At 37.5% G+C, this 24,471-nt stretch overlaps 2 protein-coding genes across 2 annotated transcripts in view; one reads left to right on the top strand and one right to left on the bottom strand.

Annotated features, from left to right (window-relative positions):
- LOC107046101 (paraplegin) overlaps nt 1-24,471 on the bottom strand; it is a 94,751-nt gene that overhangs the window by 13,167 nt on the left and 57,113 nt on the right. The window contains exon 4 of the mRNA XM_015268612.2: nt 111-228. The gene's annotated coding sequence lies outside the window, so the exon portion shown is untranslated. The remainder of the gene's footprint in view (nt 1-110; nt 229-24,471) is intronic.
- Nucleotides 11,740-13,217, top strand: LOC107046102 (fork head domain-containing protein crocodile). Its single transcript, XM_015268613.1, has 2 exons — nt 11,740-12,980; nt 13,091-13,217. Exons 1-2 carry the CDS (start codon nt 11,740-11,742, stop codon nt 13,215-13,217), a joined length of 1,368 nt encoding a protein of 455 aa, XP_015124099.1.

Here is a 24,471-nt window from a genome sequence, read left to right as displayed (position 1 = left end):
TCTCTCTCTCTCTCTCTCTCTCTCTCTCTCTCTCTCTCTCGCTGCCTCGCCCTACTGCCCATTATCATGAAATGTCTCGTGTCACAGGAAATAAACATGTGAGTACATACCCCATATTGCTCCAAACTGTCAATTCCTGTTAATTCCTCAGTGAAATGCACTCCGTGATGAATTGAAGTGCTGAATGATGTTCAGAGACGTTGGAAACTCCTGCATGAAGATGTTCACCTGAAAAATAAATAAACGATTGTAAATATAACGATTTGTTGAGGAGAATGAAATAAATTGAATTAATTTCGAATGAATAATGCGTCTAATGTAAAATAATTACAATTTGTAATGAATGAAAAAAGATGTTACTTGAGGCTATTGAGTTTATTATTAAAGTGTTTATTCTTGTTATTTTCGTTATCAGTGAACTAGTGTACTCGGGCACCTCCAATTAGATCGGTTCAATGTATTATCTTACAACGAATGCAAAACCAAGGGAAACTGTAATTCTATTGTAAAAGGTGTAATGCCATACAAAAGGAAATAAATCATTCGAGAATGAAAAAAAAACACTGATGAAAGAAAATTGAAATTTCCTGGAATGTTGAGGAGTAATTTTCAGGGGAGTTATGGTGAATCCGATTCAGGGGAACTGAATTATGAAATTTCAGGGTTCACGAAAAAATCAATGAAATTCAACATTTCTTAGCAGTAAGAGACGAAAATTCATCAACTCACTTGAATGTTCAATGAAAATATGAATGTTTAGTGCCAAATTACGATGAATTGTTGATTAATTGAAAATTAAAAAATATATTTACCGAAATTTTCTTGAATTTCAATCATTTTCACTGATTTTTCCATTAAATTTTTAATGTTCAATGACAAAATTCCTTGACATTCCCGTAAAACTATAGTCTGATTAGAATTTCCAAGATGTGTACCGGAAATTTCAGCCAAAAATGTTCAAGTGTATTTTCTCTCTAATGAAAGCAAGAACTTGTTGTCAAATTCGAAGAATAAAAATAGAAACAAATAAGCGTACCCCGCAAAGAGGTTCTCGCATCGAAAAAGAAAAATCCTCCCTGCAAAAAAAAAAATTGGAGCAGTAGCAACTGTCGTTCCCTGAACTCGCCTGACAGCCCATCACACCAAAACAGCCTCGAGTCTTTATTTTTATTTTCACAATCGATTTTTAACCACCGAGATAAGTTAATATGACTAAAAAAAATAATAATAAGAAAATAAATAAGAATTTCTTGGGAATTTAATCCACGATTATCCAATAAGGGCTCAAGAATTTTCTCAATTCCCTTATTCCCCTCTGGAGAATCACACGAGTAAATAAAGAGCAGTGGAATAAGTGCGGAAGAGGGTGGAGGGGGGAGGGGGTGCCAGAGAAGGTAGTTCATAACACAGGTAGGGGATTTACCGAATCCGACAAATCTCTCTTTGATCCTATCTTGGATGCTGACAAGTGCAACGTGTTGGAACTCTTTATATTGTCATTGCCGAGCGTTGATTCACAGAATGATACAGAGCGTTGGTTTGTTGGAAAAAACTGGGCCAGGATTCTTTCACCTTTCATACAGACCGTGAAATGACCAAGAGATTTTTATTCGTCCTTTTTATTCAGTTGGTCTTTATGCGGTCGGATTAGGACCTTTTTAGGAGTTTTTTTTTATTCAATTCAATATTCGCTGCGGTGATCGGAGAGGGGACCACCAAACGTGTAGTTAATTCGTGATGAAGAGAAATAATTGAATAATTGAATTATTTCTCTAAAGATGATGTCTATTTCCAATTGAAAAGCAGATTTGGGACAACATTGTCCAGTGGGGTCTAGGAGTCTCCCCTGGTTCAAACATCATCCTTAAAAGCATTCTAGAGCAGAGTTTATTGAAGGCCATGAGTTCTATCATTCCAGAAACCGGGAAACACAATCCAGAATGTAAAAACAATACAATTTGCCTCAGTCGTTTTCAAAAGTAAATAGAAAACTTTTCAATTCGTAAAATTCAGCGGAATAGGTTTTTTTTCTTATTAAGTTGAGGTTTCAAATGAAAAATGCCAAACCGTTGTTATCAATGTAAAAAAATTGTTAATTATTCAAAAAATACTGAGCCACATGTATGCAAATCATCCACGAACCTAGATGTATTGTTATTTCCCCCAAAACCTACCCTCGAAACTTTGAGAGTGAGTGGGAAGCGTTCGTTAAACCGATTTGCACATCGAATGCACTCTCGATTCCTGGGCAACATCGGATAGTTTCACAGGCAGCTTGCTCTCTCCATTTTCACTTACCCTCTGAAAAACCTCTGTAACTCACACGGCGGTAGGTAGCTCGCATTTTCTCATGGACCAATGTAACTCAATATTTTTAAAAACGTCAGATCGTCAAACGTCACTCCTTTCCGGTGCCCTAGAATCCGTCAGAACTCTCTCTCTCTCTCTCTCTATTTTCTCTTCCTCTCCCCGTCAAATGTTATTTGAAAGATCTTTAGCATGTTTGACGTTGGAAATTCACCTGGCGCAATTAATTTTTGAGAATTGTCGGAGAGTCGATAAAATTAGTGAACTGATTAATGAACTTTCTTAACATATTTGAGAAATTGGTGACTCTACTTGGGAAACTTGACTAAACTGAATTTTTCTATGTGGTCTTTGTTAGGGAGGAAAATTTATGGTTTTTAACGGTCGTTTTTTGGTGTATTTTAACATTCTCGACCGAACAAATTGATTCGCTTGAAAATTCAAATGATGAGAAAATTTAATTCAGGTCTTCATTATTTTGCCTGAACTCTACACTAAGAAAAAAAATTTTTTCAGAGAAGTATTTATTTTTTCAATACCGTATTTCTTCAGTCGAGTCATTTCCAGGCAAAATTAGATTTCAATTACGACAATTATATTGCCCTAGAAGAGGATCGTGCTAATTAAGACCTTCAGTGAACATTAAAAAATTAATCGAAATACTTTCGCAAATAATTCATCAATTTCATTTCTTATAGTACACATGGTCTCATGTTTATAATAAGAAATGTGTATGCACATTGAACTGTAATTGTTCAGAAATGCTTGAATAAAAAAAAATGTCATTTCATCGTTTGGACGCTCTTTCAATCGTCATTCGTCACACTTTTTTGGTGTTCCAATCAATCAGGGTTCTCTCTTTTTCTCCTTCTCCATCTCCTCCCCGCCAAACGTTATTAGATAGATATTGAGGAGGTTTAACGTTCGAAATTCACCGGGGCGCCATTAACCGTTTTAATAAATTTGGCGTGAGCTTAAGCTGGAACAACAGCGTCAGGGGGATATGAATTAAGAGTGAAAAAGGAGAGATGAGGCACCAGCCCGAAGGTATATACGTCGGAGGCTTGGATAAACATCTCGAATTAGGCACACTGAATACTTTTTCATCCATCTTTCTCTCTCGCCCTCCCCCCTCCCAGCATCCACTATCCGGGATCGTCTTTACGGCTTCGGTATGCCGACGGCAACGGCCCACAAGCCCTCTCATTGACGAACCATGGAAATATATCAGCGCGTGCCCAAATAACGTATTAATTTATGTATCACCCGGGGGAAACTTAAATCATCGGGTTTTTTCGCCCTGAGATGGTTTAAATTGTATCTCGTGTCATATGCAAACGATAATGGACGGCAGTCTGAGGGAAATATTTGACGTGTTTGTTCAGCCGCGAGTTCTCTAAATCTTTTGTCCCGAAATGTGAAAAAGATCTTCAGAGGTTTCTGGGAGGGATTGGGGAAGTTTCTGGGATTTTTGGAAAATTGTGCTGTTGGAGCATGAGTTTATTCATTTCTTCAGTATATTTTGAGGCATTCGGGAAGATTAACATTTTCTTCGAGTGCATGGTATGCAAAAATTTTATTACCAATCTCTGAATTAGTAATGCCGCGAGACGCGAGAGGAACGAGACGAGACGAGACGAGACGAGAAAAAGTCTCTGATTCATGATTCACTAAATGGAAGCTTTTAATATTTTTAGTCATTTTCTCATCTTGTGACACGAAAAAAGCGATTTCTTGTGGAAAAAATCCTCACTTTATCATGAAATGTTCATGTTCAAGTCATGAACACTTCACCGAAATCTGACATTGCCTGACACGTTATCCGGAATTCTTATCTCAAGAAATTAATCCTCAAGACATGAGATATTTGGCGCAAAAAATTAGATTTGTGATATTATCACGATGTTTCTGTGTACTTAGATATCCTTCAGACTGTCTGTCTCGTCACTGCGATAGCCCTCACAAATAAATAGATTTACAATTAGTCGCCCTCATTACCTCGACAATTCATTTACAGAGTCCCCGCGTATTGTGGAGTACATCAGTTATTCTTCGTCAGCCACTCGCAAACAATTCACAAAGTTGATGAAGTGGAGGACCAAGTCCCCAGCTCGTCACCTCATCAAGCCATTTCTCTATTTTTTTTAAGGGTGTTCTAAAGCCCCCCCCCGACGTCTCGCGAGATTTGTCCAACGGTTAATACACCCGCAACCCCCGTTTAGTCGCGACGTGTCATTTGGTTGGAACACAGATCGGTTGTCTAAAAGACACGAAGCTACGGCCAAGACAAACCTTAAATGCTTGCTAACCAAACAGTCGGAATTAGCTGAGGCACCCAACAGGGTTTTCAAATTCTCACCCACCACAGACTCCCTTCAGACATCTATTCAACCGGAAGAGGGAAGAGAATCCTATAAAAGTGGGATTTTATATGCAGGAAGAGAAAAAAAATCGTCAAAACAATATCAATCGTAAATCTTAGATAAAAAATACTTCCATATACGGGAGCTTGACTAAATTATAAATTAAAAAATCGCAGATCTTCATTAGAGAAAAAAACAGCCCGTTCTGCCCCAGTAATTATCAACATATTGAGAAAATTTCAGAATCAGAATTAAAAAATCAATTTCATAATTGTCGAGTGAATTTCATATTTCGAGGAGCTTTTGTTTTATTTTTACAGTATTTTTAATGGGGCACAATAGGTTGTTCTTTTATAAATAATTCAATAATCCCAATAATTCCCAACATATTAAGGAAATTAATTTTCGAGCAGAATTTCAAAATCAATTGAATAATTTTCTGAATAAATTTCATACTTGTAGAATTAATTCTTGGATTTCTTAATTTTGACAGCCAGTGGGGTAAAATGGGTTGCTCTTGTCCAAACTTCATATGAAAATGCCTTTTTTTTGGATGAAACCGTTCACAATCGACAATTTAGTTGATCAATCTGGAGATTTTTTGATGATGAAATGCACTTTAATTTTTTTTTTCCATTTGTTCCAGGAGAATGTGCAATAGAGGCATCTGAGACGATCCACTCTGGACTTGACTGGCAGGCGATTTATTTCTTTAGGCCACAATGAGGAAGGAAACGGGGCCGATTAGCTTTCAAGACAAATAAACCCGGGGTGGGGGGCAAAGGGTTGGGATTTAAGAGGGCAAAAATTATGCCATTTAAATCATTCACCAATTGTGCATGAGACATATCACTCTGGACAGGCGACTGAATAATTACTCAGGGATAAATTTTCCACTCGAGGTGTTTATCTCCCTTGTTATCTCAAAATTCATTGCAGCGTAAGAATCGAACCTGATATGAGGAATAATAATAAAAATTGGAAGAGAGATAAGAGAGAAAGTGAGTGCCGAAAGTGGTGAAGACGCTTGGCACATGTGCACAGGTGCAAATCGTGTTTCCTCTGCGTCATTCCTCGTTTCTCTTGGGGAATAAGACAGTCGTAAAATTCTGTTTATTTATTTTTATGGTAACGTTTTTCATTCCCTCAGAATGATTATTTTTTGAAACGATGATTTTTTAGAGCCTCAAGTCCAAGGTCACATTTTGCTAAAAATATTGTGACAATCGTGTAAATATTTTAGTGTTTGTGAAAGTTAATTTATTGATGAAATTGAAAATATTTTGGAGTTATTGTTGGAAAATAAGGGGGATTCGGATAATATTTTTAGAGAAATTGGTGGAGTCAGTGTAAATTTGCGGAAAAATGACGATTCACCACATGTGTAGGATAAAATGAAAATTTTATGGACAATTAAGTAATAATTTTTAGGAGATACATCATGAAATTTCAAATTTCACTGAATTACACAGAATTTTTTGAATTCTCTGCATTTTCATGGAATAATTGAATAAAAATTTACAGCTTCCTTATTTTCTTTTCATCAAACTGTGAACTTTCATTATACAATTGTTTATTTATTTTCATTGTAAAATTTTCCACTCCCTTAAAGCCTCAGGACTCAATTCACATTTTGCCAACAATATCACGCCAATGATGTAAATATTTTATAGCCCATCGAAATTAGTTTTCTGAGAATCGACTCCCATTCGGCCAACAATATTACAACAATCGGATAAATATTTAATTATCATCGAAATTGATTTATCGACAAAGCGGGAAATATTTTGAAATTATTGTTGGAAAACAAAGGGGGACTCGGATTATATTTTCGGTGGAATCGATAAAGCCAGTGTGAATCCAAGCGAAAATGACAATTCACCAGTGGAATTATAAGGGTTCGGTAATAGGTGAATGGTTGGATGAGAGATACAATATGCGAGTGGAGTGAAATACGCAACCCTATCTGGCCGCACCAACCGCGGAGTATCACTGCTCTGCATCCAGATAATCCCCTTGGTTCCATTGATATGCTGATGGTGGGTACTTGTCGCGTGAAATTGCCTGCCGGCATTGCCACATTGTGCCCGTTTGATTCATCCTGGGCGCGTTCATGTGCTCGCTCCTCTATCGAATTCCCTCCATACAAATAACCATCGAAATTCAGAGGTGTCGACGAGGCTCTAGGATTCAATACTATCGGTGGAGGACAGATACGAGGTTTTCAATCTTTTTATTCTTGCGAAATGGAATTTAGGGAAGTGACATTTTTAGGGAAAGCTTTAACCATCAGAGAGTGGACAACAATATCACAGAAAATTAATAGTATTATTAATATTATTAATATTATTATTATTTTTTGTGTGTGTCGTGAGTTGTTGGATTAGTCTTTTCCAAATTTTTCATCGAATCTTTGGTAAAAAAATGGAATTGGAAATATTTTGGAGCTATTTGCTGTAACTTTATGTTGTAAAAATGATGATATTTTAAATACATTGATGGACTTTTTTTGCTGCATTTTTCAGTACACTTCTTGGAAATTTTTATCACATTATAATTGAACTGAAATTTCAAAGAATTTAGTAATTGAAAATTCTGGATTTTACGGGAAAATCAGGGTAAGCTGTGGACTTCAGTTCAATTGTTCCATAAAAATTAATACAAATCAGGAAAATTCGAGGGAATATATCGTTGAATTTTCAAAAAAATGAAAATTGAATTTGACTTGATGCTGAATGTTTAAATTTGGAGTAAAAATTCAAGTAAGTATTGGAAATTCTCGTCTTCCTGCGGCTAAAAAATTTGAACTGTCATTGAACTTTCACTCCACTCCGAAGAGAATGTAAAAATTGAATAAACTTTGCATTTACAACATAAAAACCGTCTTCTCTGGTGCAATTAAATCGAAAAAATTTCTGCAGTTATAATATTGCTATTTAATGAATAAAATCGATGTATAAATTAAATTTGATCTTAAATAAAGATAGAGTTTCGAAAGCTTTCGATTACAATTCCCGAAAAAAATTAACCCTTGAAGAATGCAGAGGCGTGAGTATTTTCTTAAAACTGAAATTCAATTCCAAGTAGAGCCCTCCTTTCCCATCATCCTCTGTCACTCCAGACAGGTCTTCCCTGAAGGATGTGACACATCCTGTCCCCTACCCGACCTCTTCCACGTCAGAGTGAAAAACTTCTGCATCACCCGAGAAATCTCCGCACGACGATAAAAACACGTTAAACCCGAAAAATTGTGAATCCCAGTCACTGGGATTTTCGAGAAATGACATCTGGAAATATCAGCGAGTTTTTCGCGCACTGAAGGCCTGGCTCATGTCTTCCAGATCGACATAATTCCACTGGGGTTTATACGTGACGGCATACACTTAGAATTCTCCGTCTTGGTTTCAACCGAATGTTTCTGTGCGTGACCTAGACGATTTCGGGAGTATGACGCCGAGGCATATCCCCGAGATAACAAACAAACTTGCTCTGGTCGTTCTCATATCCCACTCATCTCGTTCGGTTTTGGGATTGATACAAAATCGTTATAACGATTTGTTGACGGATGCACCGGAGAATAAACCGTCCCGAATGATGGAATTTTTTATTTATTCAGAACTGAACAAAACAGTTCTTCTTCTTGAAAACATTGATGAGATACGGGCTGTCAATCAATTATGTCAATTAAAAACTTAAGAAAAGACTCCTGTTTTGTCCCTGTCGTTCCCCTGATACAACAAAAATAATTTTGAACATCAGTTATCCCAGTGAAAAGAACAATGGGATGATAAGGAATATCAAATAATATTTAGGGGAGAGTCGGGCAAAATGGGACGTTTCGTGATCTTCTCTAATTGTCAATATCTTCATTTATAAGCGGAGATATTGACAATTGGAAAAGATTTCAACGCGTCCCATTTTGCTCGATCCTCCCCTATTCATTGTAAAGTGACGAGGCATTCAATGATAAATCAACGAATCGCAAAGCACTCGTTGAATTGCCATTGAACATTTTTATGTTAAATCCTTTAATGAAAAATCCAGTGTAACGTTTTTTGAAGGCAATCTATTCGGCGTATTGTATCATTAGATTTTTCATAGATGATTATAGTGTACATTAAAGATATTACGGTAATACTTTATTATCGTAATATCTTTCATGTGTGCTATCATCATTTATAAAAATTCTAATGACACAATACGCCGCATAGATTGGCTTCAAAAAAAGACTGGATGGATTATATATTTAAAAAATAGAATAAATTTTTTTTTTTTTTTTTATGCTTATTTTATATCGCTTCGAGTCTGATGAGACTATATGGCGATTGATCAAGACTTTAAAAATGGTTAGATCTCACCATTCTACCCGGCCAGGAATCGAACCTGGAACCTATCCGTTGTGAGGCAACGGCCTTAACCACTACGCCAGGCCACCGGGCATAGAATACATTCTTGAAACTTTTCCTTCGGAAACTTTAATATTCACTTCAGAAATCCAATATAAGATTATCCACTACAATTGCCATACATTAAGCCCCGTGGGGTAGGACAAACGCGCGCGAACCAATCTAGTATTTCAAAAACGGAGAAGTTTTCCAGCCATTTCACTCCATAATGATGAAATTCCGTTAAATTATCTGAAAGAATGGGAACAGACTCTGAATATTCTCACGGGAATCAGTTTTTTCATCCACAAATGGGAAATTTCATTCATCGAGGCTATCATTATTGGATTCTCCTGACTAAATTGTCACATCATAACGTCGAGAGAAATTATCCTCCAATAATCGACGATATTGTTCAATTCTAGAAATAAAAACTTGGAGAAAAAATACTCTGCTTCAATTTCCTCTCTCATCCAACATTTCAGATGGTTCACAATACCCAAAATGTGAATGTAACGACAGGAAAAAAAATAATCATCCTCGGCCCGCCGGTTTATTGTTTCAACCGAGATAAGAAATGAAAAAAGAAGGGTTTTTATAATTCACAATGTGTTGGATAGGTCATGGGTAGCCAACAGTTTATTTTTCAAAGGTTTCAAGATTTTCTAAACACTCGGAGGAAGTCCTTGCCCGTGGCACTATTAAATACCCAAATATCAAAACAAGAAGAAGAATAATACGTAAAAATGAGATGTAGTTCCAGGGGCAGAAATTAATTTTCATTCCAGAGCGGTATGAGGACAGTGGAAAAAAAATGCTGAGGGAAAAATGAGATGAGAGTTTAAAGTGGACGCAGAAAGACAATTAAACTTCGGGTAAAACTTCAAAAGGGTTTCTATCAACCCAACGATGGCCTAAGGCTCCTGGCAGGGTTGGAGATAGCTCGAGTGTTTAATTTAAATGAAAATTAGGAGGACCCCTGCTCGGCTGAAGCGACTATCACTCCTCTTTGTTGGCTAATTTTTTTATGCATAACGCGTTCATATGGAATTTATCTGAATCCCTTTAATTTTCCATCAGTTGCGATGGAGAAAGATTCCTCAGCGATATTGAATATCAATTGTGCGCCCAGAGAAATCGTTAATTCGAATGAAAGAAATTGTTCTTCAGATATTCTATCGTTATTTTTTAATTGAGAATTATAATTGAGAGTATAGTTCGCCCATATGCGACAATGTAATGGATTTGATACTGTCATACCACTTTAAGATGAATTTTCAATGACATCATGAATACCAAAGATGAATAATTCATCCATAAAATATCAAGTACAATACCTCCAAGTTCCTCCCCAAGAACTGATGAATGAATCCACCGATCATTCCTCACCATTTATTAGCCCTGCAAAACTCCCAACATAAACGTTTCTCTTGGCATGAGATCTCAGCTAGCTGTGTCGCCGCTTGAAAGCCCAAATTCCAAACGATAAAGGCTATACGACGGGGATTTCTTCGGCGATACCATCGCCGAGTGAAAAAAAAAAGTGTAAGAGATGAAACATTCAACGTTGAAGTACATCAAGATGATGGTATGGGATATAGTGAGAGAGAAGAGGTGTCCCTCGAGTGTTTTCGCAAGCCGGGAGTCGAACCCTTGGAAAAACACAGGCCAAATTGAATCCCTCGAGTACAAGAACCGTCTACTCTGGCTTGTCTGCGCACCACTCACCAGCGACTACTGTCCTCCCCCTCACAAACGTCAAAATTTTGAAAAATTCCTCGTTAAATTCCGCTGGACAATTCCAAAAATCCAAAAGGTCGATCTTCATTGACGAAAAGCCAGAAGTTCTGGAGGCTCTCGATCAATCAATGATGACCGATCCATCGGATTCAATGATCGAGATGATAAAATCCACCGCTGAGAGCCCAAAAATCCCAAAATGTCCAGAATCTCCAAAGTCCCCCAGCCCCAAAAATCTCTCCTCCACATTTCCCCAGAGTCTCCAGATAGGCGTGATCACTTAATCCCCAGTCTCTGCTCTGCCATTCGTTCCTCCATCCAAGTAGGCGTTACCCGGATGTCGAGCATCAACCACTGAAGCAACTTTCTCCTACTACAAAGCGGGCGGAGCTTGTCACAAAATTTTCAAAAAATTTTCCCTAGCCATGAGCATCCAACCCCTCCAATCCATCCACTTCCCCTCTCCCTGGAAGGGAGAGAGGGGGATACCAAAACCAGTTGAGGTTTTCGAGTAGGAGGGTTGGAGGCATACAGCGCATCCCAGTGTGAGCATCATCCAAAAGTAAAGGAGGAGGCTCACGACACTCTGCCACGAGCGTGACGAGCCCCCAGTGTGTTTTTACTCGGGACTGAGTAAACGAGACGCTTGTTGTGTATCATAATATCGTAACCACGGGATCCAGAAAACCAGGGTGATTTAAAAAAGAATCTATTCAGCCTTTCTCAAGGGCCCTGCCACCTTAACCACCTAGTAAAATCCAGTCAAATTTAGAAAACTTAATAGTGCAAAATAATCAGTGAATTTGATGAAATTGTGACAGTGCCGACATGGATAACATCATCGTGCTAATGTAGAATCAATGAAGTCAACTTGGTGAAGTGAATTTGGCAAGCGTGATTGACGTGACCAGTTAAAAATTACCGGAAGCCGAGAAGTTACCAAAATGCACACATTATTTGGTGAGCAAAACGCGTACTACCGTCACGCGACGGGAGTCCCAGTGGGTATGGGAACCCCCTCATACCCAGGAGTTGGTGCAGCACCGGGTTACTACGAGCAATATCGTTACGGTGGTTATGCCACAGCAGCTGGCTACCCAGTGCCCGGAATGGGTCAACACAACATGCATCACCCTGGTAAAGACATGGTGAAGCCACCCTACTCCTACATAGCCCTGATAGCAATGGCCATTCAAAATGCCCCAGACAAGAAGATCACTCTAAACGGAATCTACCAATTCATAATGGAAAGGTTTCCCTACTACCGGGAGAACAAGCAGGGCTGGCAGAATTCAATAAGACACAATCTCAGCTTGAACGAGTGTTTCGTTAAAGTGCCGAGGGACGACAAGAAGCCAGGTAAAGGTAGTTACTGGTCCCTCGACCCAGACAGTTACAACATGTTCGATAATGGCTCTTATTTGCGGAGGAGAAGACGATTTAAGAAGAAGGATGCTCTCAAAGAGAAGGAAGAAGCGCTAAAACGTCAAGGTATTGTCACGGAAAAGAGAGAGGATGCAAAAGCGTCGGCAACACTACAGACGGATTCGGCGAAGAAGCTCGGGGTTCATGAGTGTAAACAGCCGAAAAGAGAGCCCTTGAATGACCAGAACCATTGTATGGCAAATTCCGTGGGTAAATACGCGATTCAGGAGGCTAAGACAGCTACAACAACTGCCAGTGTAATTCAGACAAACTTGGGACACCAAGCGACGGCACATCAGGTGCAGCATCAACCGCATCAAGTACATCAGGATGTATCGATGACGGATGTTAATTTGGGATTAGATCCAGCTGCATTCAGTGTTGATGCACTTATGACGACGAGTAGAGATCATCATTCTCATGGCATTCAGCATCATACTACTCATTCCCATGGCTCAGTTATGGCTGCCACAACTGCCGTTACGACGACGAGCAGCACGACCGCTGCTGTCGCCGCAATGATGGCATCCACTGGTTATGGACATGTCACACCTTCCAGGGGGAATTCAACACCTCCTGGCAGCATGTATTCACCTTATTGTCCGAGCTCAGCTACTGGGTACATCATGGAACATGCGGATTACAATGCGGCGAGTAGGAATCATAGTGGCGCACATTCTCAGTGGTATCAGGAGGCCGCCAGTCCTGATAATCCGGGGATTTATCAGGACACTCAGTCACCGAGTTGTCAATTGTACAGGTAATAAAGGGTTTTTTCAAGTGTCTTCGATAATGGGTTTCGTGGTGGCGCCTTTTGGCTCGCGATGAGGATGATGAGACTGTTGTCCTTATGTTTCTCGTGTCTTTCAGGTCAAGTCCACCAACTCCCCTGTCCTCCGGTGCCGCCCCATCGCCACCCCTCTATCACAGATACTACCAGGACTGCAATGCAATCAGCACCAGTGGCAATCTACCGATAACGCTTCACAAATACTGAGATTACCGTTCCTCAAGGTCTCATCGAGACCTTGAAGAGGCATCTAGCAATCATCATCAACCCAATCATCAGGCTCATCATCATCACGAGTATGATCCTGGCATGGTCTACATTAAGCAAGAGTGGACATCGCCGGACGAGCTCACGAAAGAATGGAACTGAAATTGATATGTGACAAAACCCACCGATGAAACATCAAGTTATTTTGTATCACACGAGTCGATACATTTTGCAATGCCAAGGATTTCAAACATCTGTGAGAAATTAAGCGTTTGGCGCACACCTGACCTGGGCCAAATATTTCGCCGCAACATTCATGTATCAGTATTGTTGTTGAGGGAATTGTCATTTCCCCAGTTGAAAAATTTTTTCGTTATTTTGCATTTTGTTGAATAATTCTATCCTTCTCGTTTTGAACACCTGCAACTGTGTAAACGGAGACCGATGGGCAAATAATCGACGCGACGGGAATAATTCTTATTCATTTCATTCTTCTCTTTTTCCTGTGTTTACCAATTGTCTGTAATAAATATGTGCGGCGGGGGGAAGGGATTCATAATATGAGGACGAATCAAAGTCATTTCCTCGTTTTTTTTTTCTCAATTCAATTCATAATTTTTGAGATTATGAGTTTCCTTAGAATCGGTAGATCAATGAGCATTTATAAAACTGTATAAAAAAATTTATAATTAACGTCATTCCTTTCTCTCTTCAAACGTGAATTAGGAGAACAGTGGAACGTTTTCGTAAAAAGAGCTGAGATATATTTATTGATAGTAAATAAAGAGAATAAAAGAAATTTTAAATAAAATAATGTGAATAAAATAGATAAATCGTAAATGTAGAAAAATGAGGATAAAGATAATGTTGTAGTTAGGTGATGAAATAAAAAACAACACAACCCGTGCGAATACGTTTGTTTAGAGACACTCATTGCGTGTATTATATTATTTACGTGGATAAAAGAATTATATAGAGTATAGAATTGTATAGTTAAAAATAGATATTATAGAAAATATATATATATATTGAAGTGCATATGAAAATGTCTCGCACGTTGTGAGACTGATTGATTTATTATTATTAAAATTATGATAATTATGGACTTGTGGGAGGAGTTCGCAGAGAGCGACTTTCCAAAATAAATATTATTAAAAAATAATCTCACAGTGAATTTTTTCAATATTATTTTCATAATTTTCTCTTTCATGGCAATTAATCTTTTGAGTGGAATTTACGAGGAAAACATTTCGAGGCACTTGGACGTACTCGTGGAGCTTAAGCCGAGGAGAATTTAATAATAAATGCAGTAAGATGAAACAGATGTGGCTTGGATTGAACTTTGCTTGCATCTACAAAGTACCTTTCACTTGATTTAACCACAAACTGCCAGTGGCTAGATTTTAGTCGGAGAGCTTGAGGCAATGGTAAAATGTATCGTGGGCTTGAGATGTTTGAGACGAAAAATTGAGTACTCTTACATTTTTCTGATTTAAATGGGGAAGAGGATTTTGGGTGGTCGAAAACTAGCCCCAGGGCGGGATTTTCAGCATCTGCCGGGGAAACACGTGCTCCGGATAAAACCAGAGGGGGCCCCTTTGCCATTCAGGACCCAATCCGTTGGTTCGGAGAATGATAGAGTATCGAGCTCGAAGAGCACTCGTACCTTTGGGGATTTTAAGGGAGGTTCTTGGAGAGAGAACTTGGGGAAGTCCCCTGGAGCTCAAGATTTCGTCGGTTCGATTGCACAATTTGTTGGTTTCGGGTTTGGGAATAATTATTGAATTTGATCTTTGGAATTAGGGGCCGAGGGAGAATGTGTGAACATGGGAGAGAGTCAATCCTTGTGCCAACATCCATAGCAAACACTTTATTGAGGCTCCTTAGCAAACATCAAAATCCTATGTCAATTAAAGTTTAGCTCCCCTTGTATTCTTTGAAATCCAACCGAATTTTTTGAAATTCCAGTCGGTATACAACAGGATCAGCTAATACACCTGATGCCAAGGTAATTTTTATCCCCGAAAATATCGTGTTGACACTGAGATGATGAATTCGATTTATTAGGGGGAAGAGCCGTGAAATTTTTGATTCATCTTAAAACTTTAATGGATTTCCATATTTTTGAGAAACAAAAACATGAGAATTCCCCAAATTACTTGAATTTTTAATTAATTAGCAATTTATGAATATATTCGTCTAATTTCCTGATTTTTATTAATTTTCATGGAATTATTGAACCATTATTATTGTCGGTTTTCATTTTTTCACCGTATTGTGAATTTTCAATGACTAAATTCCTTTAAATTTCAGTGGAACTGTCACTTGATAAATAATTGCAAGGGGTGTACCAGAAATTTAAGCCACAAATTTCAGAAAGTGTATTCGGAGATTTCCTCAAAAAACAACCAAAAAAGTTTTAATTTTCAGTAACTTTTAATTAAATTAACATTATTGTACTCAAATTAAAAACATTCTCGTTCCTGAATTGATAATTGTTCCTGTCCTGAGAAAGATAGGCCTTCGCTATATAATTTTAGAAATGTTTCTTCTGAAACTGAGTGAATAGTATTTTATTCCAAAGACAATCCACATTAGAACCGTAAGTTCCTTTAAGTCAGTAACTTTATTCTGAAAACTAGAAACTCTTTCTCAGTGCAGTTGCACCAGCCGAAGCAATTAATTACGATACGACATTAATTCGGTCATCCAGCGATTAATTTCCGAATGGACAAATATTTTTCGGCCTTACTAAAACAAACATCCCATTTTTTTCCCGCTATATTATCACCCAGAGCGTCCTCTCTGTCGTCACGCTGTACCCTCAAAACATAAGCGGAAGTCCCTCCGTGGGAATCCCTCGAGTTTCTTCTTTATTACCCGAAAAAAAAGAGAAATAAGTAAAATGAAAAATTCATCGGAGCACAACAAAATAAATCTTAGCAAAAGTATGGATGGAAACGTGGGGAGAACTGTGTACACTGGTTAACCAGGGAATTCCGTCTCCCGCGAGCGATTTCAACGTCGTCTCTCTAACGTACAACGCGAAAGACGAACAGATGGAGAATTTCCCAGGCAACCCCTCACGGGGAAACGCTAAACTGTGCAGAATTTTCCTACCCGGTGCTTCTAACTCCACCTCCCAACGTCTCCGGGACTTCCTCGTCCACACATTTCACAAAAGAAATTTATAATTGAGTTGTAAAAAATGTCTTGAAGAGGCGGAATCACTCGTGGACAATAATAAACATGGATGAATAATAACGCGGATATTTTCCTCTTGAATTTTCAATAGTTTTCCTTAATGAATTGCACTCGGTCATCACTGGGGAATAGAAACATCTCCAAATGAGGAAAATTGAACTCAACATTATATCATGATTCGTGAATAAAAAGAAATTTGTTATGTTTGAGAACTAAATGAGACTGAAAATTATTAGAGTTGTCATTGGAAAAATCAAGATGACTCAGTTTCCCCGAATAGATTGTTAAGAGATTAATCTTGGGATTTTTAACACCTAATTTATAAAAAACCGTACATAGCGGTATTGATAAATCAATTAATTGCTGAAATATTCAGCGAAATTCTAAATTTTAGATTCATACGACACACTTTCAAGAAAAAAGTCGAACTTTCATGAACAATCTGGCAGTAATATTCATAAAGAATGGCATTAAATTCGATTTATGGTTATGATTATGATTGAAAATGACAAGAGTTGTCCTTGGAAAGATCAAGATGACCCATTTAACCCCAGTACCTAGTTAAAACATAAATTTTGGGATTTTTAACAACTAATTTATACGAAACCGTGCATAACGGTATTGAGAAAAAAATCAAAGTTTCATGAACAGTCTGGAAGTAATGTTCACGAAGAGAGACGTTAAATTCGAGTCAAGGAAAAAATGATTATGAAATATTTCCATTGAAATAAATACCCTCAATTGGAAAATTTTCTTCTCCCTGGAGTTTGCACCAATTAATCTCCCGAAATTGCTGTGGAATCCGTTCACGAGCGTTCCAAATAGAGTCGTCAACGTGAAAACGTACCGGATACGAGTTTACATAGGTAACACATATACACAAAAACATGGCAACATCCAGAGCCGTTTGCATATACTCCTTTTGGCCACATTCACTATTAAAACTACTCCCCCTGCGCTCCCTCACTGCAGGGCTGGGCGCTCCAGGCACGATTAAATACGATGGCCCGGTTGTGTATGCGCTATAACGAATGTGTTTTCACAGAGCAATTTAGCATTTAATGTCATAATGACGATCGGAATTCTCGTCGTCGGTAAATTCGCTGGATTAACTGTAAATCCTCGACATCACCTTTTCCACGAAAAAAAAATGTTGAAAAAAATTTTCCTTCAAGGAAAATCTAAAGAGAAAATCAATTTCAATTCGATTGGAAGAAATAACAGCTTCTTCATATTTTTTTTATTAGAAAAATGAAGCGTGAAAAGCGATTTTTCAAGGTTTAACTTCGCCCGACCCAAAAAGGAAAACAAAAAAAATTTGTTTTAACCTTTTATTATGTTCCAGTAGTCTCCCATGTGCCTAGTGATCCGCTAAAAATTCTCTCTCTCTACCTATTATTCACGTCATTCCATGCCTCGATTAATACGTATATCCTCGCCTACAACGAGTGTAACAATTGCCAACACAATAGCACCAGTGTGACAGGGGCGAATCACTCGCGGACGACTTGGCATTTCAACCTAAAAATTCACCCTCTGCGGTGGGCCTCGATGATCTTTATCCTAGGAGCCGGCGAAAAGGTACATCTACTCATCTCACTCAATAACTGCAGGCGCACCCCACGCTATTTATGCGCGTGGCATTGGCTCGCTCACTCGTGAAAACGTTCAAGTGCACAATGGGGATGTTTGCCCGTAGGAAATCCCTTGAAATAGATATACCAGTGCATTCTGAGGTCTTCCAGCCATCCATAAAGATCTAATTATCCACCCCCATTGATACAAATAATAGAGAATGGAATGCTTGAAATAGCTATCAAAAAAATTGAATTGATTCTTCAAAAATTTAGAGAAAAATGTGTAACTTTTATTTTATTTTTCATTTTTTTTTGTTTCAGTTTTGTTTGGAAAATTGACGAATTATTTTTTCTCGTATTTTTGGTTTTCGAGTTTTTTGTCTGCCATTGAGAATTAAGTCTGGAGATTAATTATAAATTAATTCTCCGAAGTAGCTTCATTCATTGAAGCATTCTAAACAGTTATATCCCTGGGATGTAAACACGTTGACGTGCACCACACGCACTCCCCACTCGGCATTATATACGCACCGTAAGGGGGGTTGAACACCCTAAAATTAGCCCCGGAGCAAACGAGATAGGCGTTCACTCGACTCACCCACACGTCGCGGAGAGCGTGAAAAAATGCTTACATTATCATCCGTAATTTTATAAACAACTAACCGGGTTCACACTACAACCAGTGTACCGTCGGCCTGTGTATGGGAGGCTTTTTACTCGAGTTTTTGTTGGAAACCATGAAGGGAACCGTTGCGGGTGGCCGAGATGGCTATTGCGAGAGCTTCCGTGTAAGTCGAGATAAAAAAAAACATGGTGTAAACAATGTTCCGCGGTGAATGTCAAAAATTCTCAATTATGAAGTTTAATGCAGTAGTGTGCAGTAGTTGCTGATGTATTTCAAAAATCACGTTGTTGTTTGAGGATATCCAAGGACGTCATGATTTAATTTAATTTATTATGTAATGATTCAATTGAATTTAATATATAATGATTTAATTTATAAATTAAATTGCATCTAATCCACCGAAAAGAAAATAATTCCCCGATGTTTTTCATTTAAGATGTAATGATTTAATATATAAATTAAATTACGGGAGAATGGGCTTAAAACATTAATGAATGAAGAGTGTCAAATGACATTGAAATGAAAAATTTCCCAATTTACTTGAATTTTCAAATTACTGAAAAATAAGGAATATATTCATCTGAATATTCCTGATTTCTATCAATTTTCATGTCACAATTGAACTGAAAGTCCCAGTTTCCATGGCTTTCTCATTAAATTGTGCACTGATAGACTGATTCATTTATTCCAAACGAGATTCGTTAACTATTAAAGAATGGTAGAGTTGAATATGACCAAATGAATATTCGTTATTAGTTATCGAATTGGTTTACTTGAAAGGTGAAAATCGAATCAAACAAGCCTCCTAATCTAATTTGTTAACTATTAACGAATGAACATTTGGCGAGACCGAATAGACCCTCATCTCCAACCAAATCCATTCGTTATCAATAACTAATGCTTTCTATCAGTGTGAACTTCCAAAAACTATCCCGGAAATTCCAACCAAAAATATTCAACAATCCAGGTGTTGATCACTATATTTTCAGTGCGCAGTGAGCACTACTATTTTCAATTTAAAATTTTTTGTTATGCAAGATATCGTTGTAGAGGTAGGTCACGGCCGTCCAGTAGTGATTTAATATTTTTCCTGTTATGAGTGTAAGCTTTTGTCGGTTTGCTCTGAAAACAGCAGTTGAGACGCGCCCAGTAGCGTGTGCCAGTAAAGAAAACGTTCAAGAACCCCTAAAAAGGGACAATGAAATATCAAACATTCTNCGGGTCTACAACTCGGGCCTTCAATAGATGTGTATAAGAGACAACTATGACACTGTTTACAATTCGAATGATTAGAATTTACCGGAAATAACTCCGCGACAATTTGCATTCTCGACGAAGGAGTAAAATAATGATTTTTGAGAAAAAGACGATGTGGCGCCGAGTTTAAATTCATTCGCCTGTCTCTCTGATGGATGCCGCTAACGAGCCGGGACGATGATTGACGAAATATTCTCAGTCTGTCGCGCTACACAATATATATAGTTGGAAAATTCTGAGTCCAGACGGAATAGTCTCCCAGAGACAACTAATTTCCGTCTGGCGCTTTTTTCTTTCATTCTTTTTGGCCAATCTCATGTTTAACTAGTTTATGAGTGAAAGAATAATGGGGAGAAATCCCACAGCATCGGACTCGGTTCGATAGAGCCATTATACAAGTTGGTATACCCGTAACACCACAGGAGGCATGCGCGGACAATGGGCTTGTGTATGGAGGCTCAAAGACTGATTTACCGTGAAATTCTACAACCTCAGGTCATTTAACTGTGTATCAACAAGGGCACAGGGGTGCAACAATAGTTTTTGGATGAATTTATTATGTAACTTTGGAGGAAACAAGTGCAAAGTGATATCTCCAATGCCTTTTATATAGACAATACGATTTATTGTTGGGAAATGACTTTTGAAATGTCGAGTAAAAAATGCAGAAAATATAAAAAACACAGTGAAAAATTTTTGGCTGAAATTTCAAGGAATTTCTTTGTAAAATATACTTCACAAATTTTTCTCCAGCGAGATCTTAATTTGTGGATTCATTTTCTATTCATTGAAATTTGTTCACTGGCTACACGGAAAAAATGTAATATCATTTTTTACTGTGTGAACAAAATTTACTGTTGAACATCGTAAAAATTGCGAGTCAGTAGAGTAGAAAGTGGTAGAATAAAAGTGAAATTTAATTTGAGAAGAGTAAAAATTCGATGAAGATAAAGTAAAGTTTAAAGTTGTTTCGGTATGGTCCGCGATTACTATGTTCACATTGTAATTTTTAATTTTATATTCTCTCCGTCTATTTATAAAAAATTTTCGCGGAATCCCGGAAATTTTCATCACGTGTAATTTTCATTGATATTTCCGGAAATTTTTTCATTGAAAAATCAAATATATCATTGATTTTCGGTTCGGATGATCTGAAAATTAATAAAATACTTGATTTTTCAGTTCAATTATTCCGTTAAAATGCGGAAAAATCAGGAAAATTCAGGGAAAATTGAAAATGTATGTCGTTTTGTGTCTGAATATTCATCTTCCATTGAAAATGCAGTCAAGTTGAGAAATTCCCGTCTCACTCCCACTCAAAACTCACGAATTTCCTTAAATTCCATCTAAAACTTGAAATTTCATAACCATTTTTTCCCTAAATTCAACTCAATCTCGCCCTCGTGACAATGACTACCCTATTTTCCATGAAATTCCTAAAAATGTGTACAACAGTATCTTTTGATTCAATTTAGTCAGTCATTTCGGGAATAATGAGTGTGAACTCGCGAACATCTTCATTTTCCTCTGAAAAACACCTCTGAATGTCATAAAAATCGTTAAAATTCTTGAAGAATTCTTGAAGATGTTTGCGCCCTACCATTTTTATGAAAACAATTATTCAAAGCGTCAACCCAGGTGTTGAACTCTAATATCACAAGGTACATGACCCTATCCGTCTTAAGCGTTGAGAATGCCGTCGGTTGTTGATGCTGGCAGTGGCCGATGTTGATTCAATTTACGGGTTTGACCGTCGCCTTGGCGCAAGAGAGGATTATCCAACTGCCAGACAAGTTCACGCCATTCGCATAATCGAACATTGTTACCTATGCGCATTGTTCCCCGACTGAGAGATAGGTCAGTGATGTTTTGCCACTGTGTTCTATTACTAGAATACGAACAAGGACTGTCTCGAGTGATGAGGAAGAGCGCTGAGTGAGTGGTGAACGAGTGATTACACTTCTTGGCTACAATTTTCAGGGGAATTTTTAGCTGTAATACCCCGAGACCTTTGCGGAGAAGAAAAAAGTTTTAATTTTCAGGGACATGTCACTGATTTTCAGAAATCTATCACTACACTGAGAAAACAAGTGTTTTTTGAAGTACTTCTTTACTTACATCAAGAAATTCGTGGCTTGAAAATTACCAAGCGCACAATATCTCACACCAAGAAGAAAAAATTGTCCGAAAGATGAAGACAATTTCTTTATATCAAGAAAACGAGTTGTCAAATCAATTAAAGTGGTTTTTCCATTTAAATATTTTAGAATTGAGGGTAAAAACTATTAAATGAATTAATTCAGTAGCGAAGTGATAAAAGGAGATAAATCAATTTTGACAATTGACCAGTTTTCAATTAATATCTCGGAATCTAAGGGAGATAGCACAATTTTTGTCATAACCTTTTTTATGGAGCCGATTGAGTGCTGCAACAAATGTAATTACGAAAATTTCGCTATCTCCCTTAGATTTGGAATTATTCCTCAAAAACTCAACTGGGAGATAAGTCTTATCTCCGTTTACCACTTCACTACTGAATTCAATTTTACTTAGTTTAAGAAATCGTATTCTTGTCATCAAGAAATTGTCCTCGTCTTTAGGACAAGTACAAAATTACTTGATGAAAGTTTTTATTTTCTTAGTGCAAGATATTTTATTCTTAAAAATTTTCAAGTCAGAAGTTTCTTGATTTAAGTAAAGACGTATTTCTCAAAAATCTTTCTTTTTGTCAGTGTAGTTATTGCTGATACTGGACACCAACTGCAAAGACTGATCATCATTGATGTTCATCACTGAAATTCGGCGATAAATTCTTGAAAATTAGAGATGAGTCAAAGCATAATTATCAAAATAAAGCTGATGTGAAGATGTCACATGATCCCGAATCCCGAATACTGCACTATGTTTGATGGAAAGCAGAATTGAGGAAATTATCGCGGTTAAGCCAGGAGATCTCAATTTTTATTTCGAAAATATATTACCCGTATCACAATCGAAGCTGATTTCACACTTGAGGCCTTCATCCACTCCATCATTTTCGTCTCAACAAAGAACGACAATGGGGACCTCTCATGTGTTGTAGCCTCGCTTGACATGTCCTGACTAGATCTCTCGGGTCTCTGGCAATTATTTCATTCATACCTGGGCTTCTGGGTTGAAAAATCCCCCTGTCATCGTTGAATCATCAAATTCTTCACCCACACACTTTTTTATTTCATTCAAAGCACAATCCGATGAATTCCTTATAGAATTTTTTTTGTGGAATTAACGAAAATGACAGGATAGGTTGCAAATGGTCTCATCTGGAGGCAGGAGGATTCCAGTTCTCCTAAATTTTTCTCTTAATTTCTCCCAACCAATAAATAATTAAGTTGACTTTTTTTTCTCCAATGAAATGCTTTTGTACTTCTGCAGTTGAACATCAGAACTTTCATTCGAGCCCCATTTGATTTTGATTTTATGACTTTAATATTCAAAGTTTGCAAGTCTGAATTTCAATCTCGATATCGAACAGTTAGAAAACATTTTAAAAATTTGAAAAAAATTAGAAAGTCTAGTTTTAGAGGAACATTGATGATATAATTGAAAAACTTCAATTTTTGAAAATGGCCGTGACTATTCGCACCATTGCGTGAATCACTCCCGTACACTCCATACACTCCACGCATGCGTGAAGTTTGTGTGTTTCACGCAGCCGAATTTTCATACTGCTGTGTATTTCACGCAGTTGAAGTTTCATACTACTGTGTGTTTCACGCAGTTGTATTTTTATACATCTGTGTGTTTCACGCAGTTGCATTTTGATACGCCTGCGTGTTTCACGCAGATGTATTTTTATACATCAGGATTGCGTTTTTCCACTTCCTAGGCCTTATACAAGATAAATTGAATTAATTTTTTTTTGCATTTTCGTTTTTCGCGATTATCTCGGAAACTATGAGAGATAGAGCCTTAAAACCAAATTTGGGTCCCGTATAGGCTAGTGGATGGCTCAGAATTGTGTTTTTCCACTTCCTAGGCCTTATACAAGATGAATTAAATTAATTTTTTTTGGCACTTTCGTTTTTCGCGATTATCTCGGAAACTATGAGAGATAGAGCCTTAAAACCTATTCCATTCGATTCCTGAGGAAATTTGGGTTCCGTATAGGCAGATGGACGGCTCAGAATTGCGTTTTTCCACTTCCTACACCCTATACAAGATGAATTAAATTAATTTTTTTTGGCATTTTCGTTTTTCGCGATTATCTCGGAAACTATGAGATCCGATCAATTAGTCCCTCATGTATAGGTATTCCAAATTTTTATTTTTTTCCTCATTGAAGTAGTTTTGAAAAAAATTGCGAGCTAATAAAAAACATTTGCTAGTTAGGACTTTTTTTTTAATAAATTTTTGAAAAATCTCCCCTGAAAAAAAAGGCGTTATCTAGGCCCCCTACTTCATTATTTCCAAAAAATTTTATCACCAATCGGTAGCAAATTGTTTGAAGATTTTTGCGAGTTAAGAAAAAATCGTCAATGCACTCCTATTATTGTGTAAATTAACAATTCCAATTTCAACTGAAAACCAGAGTTGATGACCAGAGTTTGTA

This window comes from Diachasma alloeum, unplaced genomic scaffold (genome assembly GCF_001412515.2).
Source record: "Diachasma alloeum isolate Michigan unplaced genomic scaffold, Dall2.0 Dall_scaffold_01204, whole genome shotgun sequence".
Lineage (NCBI taxonomy): Eukaryota > Metazoa > Arthropoda > Insecta > Hymenoptera > Braconidae > Diachasma > Diachasma alloeum.
This window is presented reverse-complemented; position numbering and strand designations above follow the sequence as displayed.

What these genes read in the sequence shown, in the direction of transcription:
- LOC107046102 (XM_015268613.1), top strand. Translation starts at nt 11,740, where the DNA reads ATGCACACATTATTTGGTGAGCAAAACGCGTACTACCGTCACGCGACG. An exon ending in CCGAGTTGTCAATTGTACAG is followed by an intron (nt 12,981 to 13,090) that starts GTAATAAAGGGT and finishes CGTGTCTTTCAG; the next exon opens with GTCAAGTCCACCAACTCCCC.